Source organism: Chironomus tepperi, unplaced genomic scaffold, assembly GCF_022539635.2.
Source record: "Chironomus tepperi strain 1889 unplaced genomic scaffold, CSIRO-AGI_Ctep_v1 contig_247, whole genome shotgun sequence".
Taxonomy (NCBI): Eukaryota; Metazoa; Arthropoda; class Insecta; order Diptera; family Chironomidae; genus Chironomus; species Chironomus tepperi.
The window spans coordinates 213,877-226,263 of record NW_027226369.1 but is presented as its reverse complement, the minus strand read 5'-3'; the positions used below and the strand labels follow the sequence as shown (position 1 = coordinate 226,263).

Here is a 12,387-nt window from a genome sequence, read left to right as displayed (position 1 = left end):
AAAGTGAACACGTTTTTTTCGTGTTCACTCGAGCTGACTTGAAACCGATTGAAATTTTAGCGAAGTGAAGTGAAGTGATATCGACTTCACTTCACCAACTTCGACCTCTGATTTAAACAAAACAAAACGTTTCTGCAGCATGAATGCAGAGCTTATCATGAAGAAGAAAATCTTCTATTTTTGCCTCACAAAATTACATAATCCAACAAAAACTTTTCATAAAATCCATGCTCAGTGTCAAAATATTTTGTTCATCTCATCTTAATTCTTGATTTTATTCCTACCTGACTATAAGATTCCCAAATGTCTACACAAGCACACGTGTAACTTGACAAAAAAAAAATACATGAATCATCCATTATCCACAAGAAGTATATCATCCAAAAAAGAACGAGATAGAGAGAGCCTTAAAAGGTAGAATGACAAACAAAAATTTGAATAAAATCAATAATGTTGAGGACAAAAGCCATATAAAGGGTGGGAAAATGTTCATCCTCATGTAGGTACACATTATGTAGAAAACAGAGTTGCAAAACAGGTGCTTGTGAAAGGCAAAAATCGTACAAATTGTTAATAATTTATATGGTTTTTCCTTCAAAATAATACAAATCATCAAGAATTTGTATGGTTTTTACGTGCTCCTCCAAAACCATACAAATTATCAAGAATTTGTGCGGTTTTTGCCAGGAGGTTTTTTTCACAGGTTTTTCCACCAAAACCATACAAATTATCAAAATTTGTACGGTTTATGCCTGTCACAGGTAACTGTTTTCGCAACTCTGGTAGAAAATTTTCAATCCACACAGCATGTCGAGCTCCCATTGACAAAAAGAGGGAAGATTAGGAGTGAGAAAATGTTGTTTTGGATCTTTGGACTTAATTAGGATTTTGTTTGACTATAAATATTTTGTACTGGGGAGTATGAGGCATAACTTGACCTGTGTTACATAGACAGCAAATCCATGGGATTATGTGCAGCATAATATCATAGACACACAAATTTGTGAGTTCCTTCAGAGATTCTTAATCCTTATTGATGCTGTACAAAAAGAGCACAAAATCAATAATGATCCATGGAAGTCATTCAGTGCCTCTAAATCCCAAAAAATTCAAATTTTTTTACGCATTAATTATCCCCTGATTCTATTACTAGACAAAATCTAATGATTTATTCATGAATAATATCTGAATGAATATCTGAACGGTTGTATTGAAAACTAATTATCCAGCAAATTGAACAACAAAAGCGTAGCATGATGCTTTTGAATGTGGGGATGATGGATGAGATTGGTAACAGTTGCCAGTTTATTCAGAGAGAAGCAACAAAAAAAAATAAAAATTGAATATTATTGAAGTTTTGAATTTGTTCAATGGACAGTAAAGATGAGGATGAAATGTAATGTGTTTGGAGTGTGGGGATGGGGTAGGGGTGTTTGATGCGTTTCTTTGTGGATGGAATAATTATCTTGTATAGAACACATGACTCTATATGACAGCTATTGAAAACCGTTTGTCGTTTAGGATGTTAGATGAGGTTGCTTTATTTCAAAATGGAGTCGTTGACCATTATTGTCAGAGTCAGGTCAGAGTCAGGTCAGAGTCAGGTTAGAGTCAGGTCAGAGTCAGCTCAAAATCAGGTCAGAGTCAGGTCAGAGTCAGGCCAGAGTCAGGTCAGAGTCCAGTCAAAGTCATGTCAAAGTCAGGCCAGAGTCAGGTCAGAGTCGGGCCAGAATCAGGCCAGAGTCAGGTGAGAATCAGTTCAGAGTCAGGTCAGAGTCAGGTCAGAGTCAGGTCAGAGTCAGGTCAGAGTCAGGTCAGAGTCAGTTCAGAGTCAGGTAAGAATCAGGTCAGAGTCAGGTCAGAATCGGGTCAGAGTCAAGTCAGAGTCAGGTCAGAGTCAGGTCAGAATCAGGTCAGAGTCAGGTCAGAATCGGCTCAGAGTCAGGCCAATTAGAAACTCACTCAAATAATTCCGAGAATTTTAAAATCATTTATCTGTATGAACATCATTAGTGACCAAACCCCTTGTGAATTCAATCAATTTATCTTTCATTCCAATACCCACATTGAATGTAAATTGTGCATTTAAATATTTTAATGATAAATATTATCAAAAAAAAGCAACAACAACAACATTTATGACATAACAATCAAATCTCTCGATAACAATTTAATTCACAATTATCTCCACTCCATTCAATTATTTGTTCAACAGGACAACAATCGTCCCCATTTTTAGAAAATATTTTAAACTGCTCAATTAAGTTCAATATTCACAAAAACTGTCCAAACTTAATAATCAAAGGGGACAATATGGACAGAATCAATGAAAATTTTTAATGAATTTATGGACCAAAAAAAAAAAAAGTTTTTTTAGTGGATTTTTGGAAAAAGGGCGGCTAATAATACACTTTGGCTGGCTGACTGGGTGAGGGACGAGATCTCGACAACCAGACATCGTAGAAAGCTCTAGTTTGAAGCATTAGCTCTGTGCCATCGAGTTATTTCGGTATTAATTGGTTTGGAAGCTCAAATCCATGTTGTCTCTAAATTGTACTTTAATTAATGATTTTTCATTAAATAAAGCAACCGTTAAAATGAATTTTTTTAAAGCATTGCTTTCAAAAAATTGAATTTTAAGCAACTGTTAGAAAATTTTAAATTCTAAAAAACCGTTAAATGATAAAATCCTTTATTATACTCCGAAAATGCGCTGGTATCGCTCGATAAGGTCGAGTACTTTTGTAATTTTTTTATTCCACTGACTCAATTCATGCAAAAATGCTTTTAATGAATGGAAATTTTTATAATGTAAAACTCAATGACTAAGTAAATCCACTCAATTTGGCCCTTTTTTTATTGTGTGTTTTTGCACATATGAATGTAATCGATGATAAAATTTAATTGAATGGGATTATTGATACTCAACTTACTTCCATCTATGAATTTCATTTTCAGTTTTAATTTTCATATTTTCATATTTTTTCATATTGAATAAATAACATTTTTATGAGCTCAAATAGTTACATAACCTAGTATCAATATTTTTATTGGCTTGGCGGTGGTGGGGAGTAATTTATGGATGATAATGGAACTAATATTTATAAATTGCATAGCAATTTACAGTGAAGGTTACAAATAAAACTACTAAAAATATTGTGAATTTTGTTTTTACATTAGGAATAGATTTATGGATCATAATGTATCAATATTTGGAATAATTTTGGTAGTTATTGTTGGAAATGAAATTGTTTATGAATTTTGTAGGGAATCTAGTAATACTTTTATTAAGATATGGAAATTTGATATCAAAATTGATTTTTTTTATTGAAATTTGTTGGAATATTTGGAAAAATGGAGAATCTTTAAGGGCCAATATCTTCAGTAAAAGGTTTATATAAGGGTGTATCTAGTACTTTAAAGTGTTGCAATAGACTATAATTAAGTCAAAATCGCCAATAAATCCCAAATTTCATCACGGATTCTTGCAAGAAAAAGCTAATTCGAAAATTCGGTTTATTTCACCAAGCGCCTGCGACTTGCTTCTAAGTAAACTGCCTCTTCGACGTCGTCGTGACAACATTTCATTATCTGCAGATCTCGAATTGAACGGCATCTAATAGAATTTCTTGCAAATTCATATTTTTGGTAGAAATTCTCTGGAAATTCTGTAGAAGTTTATTCATAAAATGCTCCAAATTAGGCAATGCTTATTAAGAATTTAGGATCAAATATAGGAAAATCTTGAGAAAATTCGATGAAAATCACGAATTCACATCTGCCATAGAAGCCTCCATGCCAATACCAAACTGTTCCTAACTTCCATTAATAATCCCACTTAAAACATCAACCCACCATCACCATAATATGTTAAAAACAGCCTAAAAAATCCTAATGATCTCTTCAACGTTAAATTTTATCGCTCAACAAAAGACAAAGTTCAGGAACAAAAAGAAGACAACAACAAAATATAAAAAAGCAATTAATGAACAACAACAACAAAAAAGTTTCTACTCATCCCTCACTTCCATAAAAATCATCACAATAATGACTATTTAGTGCTATATACAGCATAAAGCATAAAAAGCTGTTGAGATGATAAATTGCCATTGAACACATGTCACCAACAAATGACACATGATATCGATTCGAAAATAATTGATAACGAGGAAAAAGTATAAAGGATAGTAAGAAGTCATCGTTCTTTTCCTCATTTTACCCAAAAAAAAAAAATATATATCGTCTGAAGCTGTCTTGTTCAGCTTGTGTGTGAGAAATCAAAAATAGAAAATGGAAAAATGTTTTTTCGATCAGATTCATGAATGTCGTCCCTTTATATCTGATTTCATTCTCGGAAGGTTAGCTGAGACATTAATCAAATATTTTGGAAGGACATAGACTGTGTAAAATTATTTAATGGAATTTACATATGGAATTTTAATCTATATATCATGTGAATTTCTATGGACATTGAATTTTAGACAATAAGGAAGTATTTATGTGGAATTTCTAAAATTAGGCGGATGGGGAGGGATATTAGTGAATTATTAAGTGTGGCTAAATGGAAAGGTTCAAGGTTGATATGGATTTTGTGTATTTAGTTTCAAATAGACTTGTCTATCCACAATGCAATCATTTTATATCTCTTAGTCTGTAGATTTTATATTTAGCAGCAAAAAAGCAGCAATGGTCAAGTGGTTAGAACGTCGGACTACCGTTCTAACGACCTGGGTTCGATCATACCGGAAAGTCTGTTAGATTCGGATGCATTTTTTGCTGTTCTAGTCACACCAACTCGGTTTGTGTGGACTTTCGGGATATGGCAATCGCAAGACTATCTCAATTGAAAGCATGATCTTAGTCTGTTAAGGTTCCTGGCCTTATTTGGCAGTCATATTGAAATCTATATGAATTTTATAAAATTTCAATAAGACACAAGGAGTATATTTTGCTGAAAATCCGATCCCTGGTCAGCATGACCCAATCTCTCAAGTCAGAATTTCATATGGAATCGAGTCGATTTGAGTCGATTTTTCCATACAAAATCCGAGTCGACTTCGAGCTCCAGGTCAAATTCAATGATATTCGGCTTGATTCTAGAGTCTAGTCGTCCTGGCACTCAATTTTCGGTCATTTCTCCTTCATGTGCTTTTTGAGATTATCGTTGCTTATTTTGTGTATCATAGAATAAATCTTCTCATTCTCCTAATCCTGGCTATTTCAAAATAAGCACAAGATATCATCCAAAAATGAACAAATCAAGAATCCCCATACCCCAATCATTCATTTCATCTCAATCTGTTACCAAACAAAACTGATAATAATAACAGCAATAATAATTTTCTTATTTTTATTCTTATGCCTATTTTCAGATCATTGTTGCTCAGTGAGGATACAAAAAATCACAGTTCCATCCGTTGTTGTGATGGATTATGATAAAGCAAACAATAAGAAGCCATTAAATGAATTCTTTTTAGACTGCGAATATGATGTTGATGAAAATGAGAATGGATTAGTCATTAAATGGCTATTAAATGGTAATCTTGTATATCAGTGGATACCGCCACGTGCACCAACAGCATTATCGATTTTTAAGAATCGTATTAAGAAAGATTTTACTGTGACTGATGATCCGCTAAAGAAATATCGTGGAATTGCTGTGACAAAGCCATTGTTAAATTTTACAGGCGAATATTCATGTTCTGTGCAGACATTTCAGTCGTCTGATAAGAAGTCATCACATTTGCAAATAGTTGGTAGGTATTTGGTGTCTGGCCGAGAGACACAAGTGGAGTTGGTTCCGCCATAGAGCTTTTAAGGCTCCGTTCTACCTATTTTTTGACATCAAACGGAAGCTGCCTATTTCTGGCAGCCAAAAGGACGCCAAATGGTGATTTAGCAGATCCTTGGCCATGACAGACCCTTCTGCATTTGTGACACTCGGTCTAATCAGCTCAATGGACCGTAAAGCAGCACAAAAAAATTCAATAATGCAATTTAAAATAGTTCCTTTAATTCTACACACAATAGAATATTCAGCATCAAATATTGAAGCACATCCTTAAAAATTCAATTCATAAAACTTTTTAGTGCTTCAATTTTTCATATCACTCGACTGAATTTTCTATTGATGCATTTTAACTTTTTTTTATCCACTGCATTATTGTCGGCCATTGCTAGCTGCTGCCTCCATCTCAAAAATTGTGAAGCTATTGTCTATGATAATTATCTCTCAATTCTTTTTGTCTATTTTTCAACAGTGCCAGAATCACATTTTAAACTAAATTATCGTACGGACTATGAAGGAATGGTGCATATTAAATGTAGTGCTTTCAATGTATATCCGGAACCAAAATTATCGTTAAAGTATGTATTATCTACATTTATGAAAATTTTAAATACAGTCTCTCTAATTTATCATGTTGGATGTGAAATTATTTCATTTAATTTCATGAGAAATTAGACTTTTTTTGGAGTTTTGTGTTGCTGATGTCATTCATGTGGTTCTTTTGGACTTGACGTTCATTATGCTGGCTCTTTAACATTATTATGGTGGGATTTATGATGAATTTGAATATTAAGCATTGAAGAATCTGCACGAGACGACTTTTAGCTAATTTTGTCAACAAACTATCCAATTCAACTTATTTTTCCATGGATATACTCATGTCAGTATCTCTTTTGATGAGCCAAATCTAAAAACAAAGAAAGAAACAATGTCAGCCTAAATACAAGCCTTTGCTTCTCTTATTACTTCCATTTTACAAATTCCTGCACAATTGAAGATCAAATCGACAATAATCATGTTAAATCCCTCAAAAATCGTTTCCCAAAAACTTTACAAAAAATACCACAAAGTTTGCCATAAAGCATACAACAAAATTATTCCTTTCTATAAGCTTTTCATCCAGCAGCTCAACAAACCACCCAAAACTTTTTCTCGAATTCTCTCCGTTCACCTTTCCATCCAAAAAATTGAGCTCATTCATTTTCATGAGCAATGACGGTAATGTCGACATGCTTACATTTTGTAGAATGTGCATGACAATGACATGCATGTTATATTTAAAATTCCAGCATCAACAACAATGTGAATGACAACTCAACGAAGCATGAGGAAAATTGTCATGAAAAATTATTTTGTTCCTCCTTATTTTCCTCATCTTGTATGATTTTAATTTTGAAAAAAAAGTTTTTATGCTCAAACTTTTGTGTATGTACAACATCCTCATGCTCCTTTATTTTGTTCCCTTTAATCTTGATTGCAAACTTACAAGTTTTCTTTTTTTCATGTTCATATCCTTACAGCATAAATTATGTAGAGTTAAAAAGTGATGTAAATATAGTTAAGGATACAAGAGATAACTTATATGATGCTAAGGTTATTGCAAAAATTTCAAAAAATTTTCTTAAGTCAGAAACAATAATAAATTGTCAATTAACGATGCCTGGTACGGAGTATTCAAAGAAACAGGAGACTGTGTATTATGGTGAGTATTGAGTATATTGTGAGGTAAATTTAGAGGATTTTTTTTTGTGAATTGAAAGTGGATTTGTGGAGTTTTTTGGGTAGACTTAGGTAGTTCCATGTAGACTTGTCAATTATCGTTTTAAATTAGAGTTCTAGCTTGGGTTTTGTATGAGAAAGTTGACTTAAGTCAACTAGATTCCTTAAAATACTCGAATCAACCTCGAGCTCTGGTTTAAACTAAAGGAATTCTGGGATTAATCTTGAGATCACATACAATTCAATCACAAGATTGACAACCCTATTTCAATAAAATTCCGAATTTAGAAACTGGTTGCTCGGGTTATGTCCTCGGTATGCTATGAAACAGTGATGAACACCCTTTATTGTTTAGCCGTACACTTTGCACAAATTCCCCGGCACACATAAATAGTCCTTCCGAATAGACCAGTGTACCACGACACACAAGTTACCCACTGTGTACTGTCTTTATAGTGTACTGTAATATAATATGTCTGCATAAAGTATGTCTAAGGTCATTAATAAAGTGTTTCTAGGATAAATCTAGAGCTGATATACCTTGAGTGTATTCAGAGTATGTCAAGGTCTTTGACTCAAAATACAACTAACCTAGCAGCATTGCATAAATAGTCTATCAATAATTAATTTGTGTTCGGGTTGACGGCTAAAACGTCAGAAAGACCTAAAAGTATCTGTACTGTTTTATGGCTGCTTTTTTGGTCCATGTAGATGAGCCAATACGATCAAAATGACCTAAAGGTTTCATAATGTTTTTGTGGTGGCTATTTTTGGACCATTGACGATCAATAAGTATTCCTGCATTTTCTGCATTTAGATGAGCAGATTCTGCAATTTTTGGCTACATTACAGCGAAAATTAAATTGACAAGAATTTTGTATGAAAAAGTCGACTTAAGGCTACCTGACTTCATATAAAGTTCGAGTCAACTTCAAACTCTCCCTTGTAGTTAGTCCAATGCAATTGGCACAATATTTAGAATAAACTCTAAAATTAGATTTCCGATGTCTTTTCTCGGGTTGACTATACCCAATCAACTAGAACTAAAATCGAGAACATTCTAAAATTGACAATAATGCAATTTCAAACCCAATAGAATTCTCGCCCACAAGCAATCTATTTTCCACACTTTTAATTTACAAAATGACTCATAAATTTTCCTTTTATACAGCACTTAAATGTCATCCCATCTATTCATACTAAAAAATCATCTTTTTTTCCTATTTTATCTCATTTTCCATTTCGAAACATTCATGCATTCGATGATTTATTGCCCATTTTACTCAATGTGCATTATTCATTTAATATGCAACAAAATATCAACGAAAAGCAGAACAAGAACCAACACTAACAGATTTTGATGCTTCAGACGAGGAAGGTGACTTTGAACTTTCATTGGAAACGGAGACTGGACTGTTAACGAATGCAAATCAACATGGAAAAGGTAAAGAAACATTTTTCATTTTTTTCAATATTTGCTTTTGTTTTTGTCAGACTGAATGGGGTAGGATTGGGTTGATGTTTAACACTTTTGTGTCTGCATCAACCCTTGTCATTATGAGCTTTGTCACGTTGTAAATTCTACAACATTACACGAATTTTTACACGTTTTTGATGTTTTATTGTCCTCGCTTTGGTTGGATGGGGTATATTGAGTGATGGGATGAGGTACTGGTCATTGAACTGATATCTATGGATATTGGAAGTTGAACTGGTTGCTATAGTTGAATGGAAATAGACATGAATAGGTATGAGATCAAACAATTTGTTTGATTGAATGTCTAAAAGGCAGGGAGTAGTAGGGAAATCGTAGAAATTGATACTTTTACAGACATTACCCGATGTATTCAAATGCATTACATTGATGTTTGTTAAGAACGTTGATGCAATGCATATGGTACATTTTGATTGGGTGGGTACTATCCTGAGTTTATTGGGCTATGACATTCTTTGGAGTAGAATGGGCTGTGATTAGTTCGACCATATATCTAGTTAGAAACTTAACATTTAATTGGAAGTTACACAATTGTCAGACTTATTGGCAAGTCATACAAATTTGATATTTATAGCTTCATACATGGTCGATTAATCACAGTCTGTTCAATTCGGGTGTGAGCTAAGTTTGATGCTTAGTTACAGCCACTAAGCAACCAGCACTGTTTAAGACTAGTGTCTCCAAAATTCTCGGTTTCGGCTACTTATTGAGACCGAGACTGAGAAAAAGGCCAAGTGACCGAAGAGGTCAAGACTGACACTGAGACTGGGACCGGGATCAGGACCTCGACCGAGATTAAGACTGAGACTGAGACTGACAGACTGAGAGACTGAGATGACTGAGACTGAGACCTGAGACTGTGACTGAGACTGAGACTGAGACTGAGACTGACTGAGACTGAGACTGAGACTGAGACTGAGACTGTGACTGTAACTGAGACTGAGACTGAGACTGAGACTGAGACTGAGACTGAGACTGAGACTTGAGAATTTTAAACTTGTGACTGTGACTTGTGTCTCGTGACTGAGACCTGAGATACTAGGAAGCTTTGAAGTCTCGGTCTGGCTTCTCGAGACTACAAAGAACCCTCACTCAACACCGCTCAATATAACCAATTCATACACAATAATACACAACTGCCTACCCCCAAGTAGTCTGTCAAACTAAATGAATGATTGTAAATTGCTTTGTCTCTAATTGAATTTTTTGTTTTGTTTTCTATTTCCATTTTTTTTTTATCATCCTGTCTGTGCCTCTCATTCACACATGTCAACGACATCAATAAATGGCAACATTCAACAATTTTTCTCTCTGTATTTGCCTTTTGTCATCTCGAAAATTGGATTAAAAAAAACAACAACAAATAGACCAAATGGCATCATCGTCAAAGCCATTTACAATCATATTTTTCGAGTGCTACATGATACTATTCTTCACAATATTTATCACAAAGCTTTGTTGAGATTGGATCTTTTTATTGCGATATCATCACAAGAGCCACTTAACATTCACTAACGATCATAATGAATGTAAAAATCTGAATGATGAGTTTAATGAACAAACTAAAAGTGATGATGGATATGGACGTAAAAATTATTATCGTATTATGAAACGATGGTGGAAGCGAAATTTTTTATGGAAGTAGATTTTAATGTATTGAACCTTTAAGTTCATTATTATTAACGAATAAAAAGATTCATCATCAGTTAATGTCATTTGATGAGATGACACAAAAAATAAAAGGAACTGTTTGTGGCGCCTAAAGTTCATAATAAATATTCATAGAATCACATCCACACACACTCATACATATATTTTTTGACAGGGCTAAATATTGATGGTGATTGGGAAATGGAAGTTGTTGGTGGAGAATTTGGAGCTTAGTTGAGTGTATTGATAGCACACGACGCAGAAATGGACGAACATTTAGCCACAGACCAGCTTGACTCTTGCCTGAAGTCGAATTTCATCGAATCTGAGTTATGACTAGAGGAGTACTGACTTGGGACCAGTTGTTCGGCCATTTCTACGTCATGTATTTTCGTGGCTGCTCGGTGATACTCAAAGAATATTGCCTGAGCAGCGTAACATTGAGCAATGCTCAAAATAACAGCTTATATAGAGAAATAACAACAGATGTTTAGTGTCGAATAACAGCTTTAATGAATGAGCAATGGACCTCTTTGTAGATGCGCGAATAGCATAAATCAGTTAATTAATCGACAATTCTTCTTCAGGTCGGCTTGATTCTAACTTGGTTTCTGAATCGGTTTGTATTCGGTGCTATAGATTTTGAACTGATTAAACGATTTGCGCACTTTGGGATAACTCAAGCTGTTACAAATCCATCTAGTTACCTAAAAAGTACATCATGAGATAAATTTGGATGAAAATCAACGTAAAGCTAAATTAAATCATAAATATTTAGGCTTTATGTAGCCTATAGACAGCAACAATTCGATTTTAAACAATCCCGAACAGCACAATGAAGGTAAATTTCAATTTTTCACAAAAAAATTGATCGAAAATAGTTATCAAGGCAGTTTAACGTTTTATCTTCAATGCGACAACCTTACAGTGTCATAGCAACTAAATTGTGCTGTTCAGGAACATTTTCTTAATTGTGCCTTAAAGGTAATCTAGAAAATGCCAATAAAATTCATCAAAAGCTTCCAACTTTCCCAATCAACACCACAAAAGACATGAATAATTAAAAACTGATTGAGATATTAAAAAAAAGAAAATAATAATTTAAGAATGAATATAAATGTTTAGGAACATAGTTCGCTACATTTTAGATTTATTGATGGAACAAAAAATCCAATGAAAAGAAATAAAAGAATTTTTGAGAACTAGAAATAAAATAAAAATGCAGTGCTTGAAATGTTGTCAAAAAGAGATGAAGAGATTTATATTTTGAATGACTTACAAATAAGGATGGATTTATGGTTTTAAGGTGGAAATTCTTTACTGTGTAGAATATTGTTTTTCGCTCAATTTAAGCCATTTGTCACATTTTCTGACCCATTTATCAAACATAGAGTATATCCCTCAAAATGCATATTGCAACAGTCCACTTAGCAACACAAAAGGGGATCATCAATAAATTATCATTTTCCTAGATAATTAATTTCCTTTTCAAATTATTCAGAAAATTCATCGATCGATTTTTGTGTATATTGAATATTATGTGCATTTAATTGGGGTGCATTAGTAAGTGATGGGTGTCAAAATGTTCAGTCTTAAGGCTGCACACTCTGATTTTTCATTGAATTGTCTTACAAAACTATTCAATTTTTGATTTCTTGGCCATAGTTCCTCAGAAGAACTCCATTTTAGAAGTCTAAGGAGCACAGGGAGTTCAGTGAGCTCTAAATGACTAAAA

General features: G+C 33.7%; 1 protein-coding gene across 2 annotated transcripts in view; it reads left to right on the top strand.

Moving 5' to 3' along the window:
* Window positions 1–11,217, top strand: part of LOC139091536 (uncharacterized) — a 49,820-nt gene extending 38,603 nt beyond the window's left edge. The window contains exons 2-6 of one of the 2 annotated variants that reach the window (XM_070641670.1): window positions 5,373–5,756; window positions 6,261–6,366; window positions 7,309–7,490; window positions 8,838–8,951; window positions 10,370–11,217. In XM_070641670.1, the coding sequence (XP_070497771.1) occupies window positions 5,373–5,756; window positions 6,261–6,366; window positions 7,309–7,490; window positions 8,838–8,951; window positions 10,370–10,464 (881 nt within the window). In that variant the 3' untranslated portion in view covers window positions 10,465–11,217. The remainder of the gene's footprint in view (window positions 1–5,372; window positions 5,757–6,260; window positions 6,367–7,308; window positions 7,491–8,837; window positions 8,952–10,369) is intronic. The other variant, XM_070641671.1, reaches the window with a different exon arrangement.
* Window positions 11,218–12,387: the final 1,170 nt, after the last annotated feature.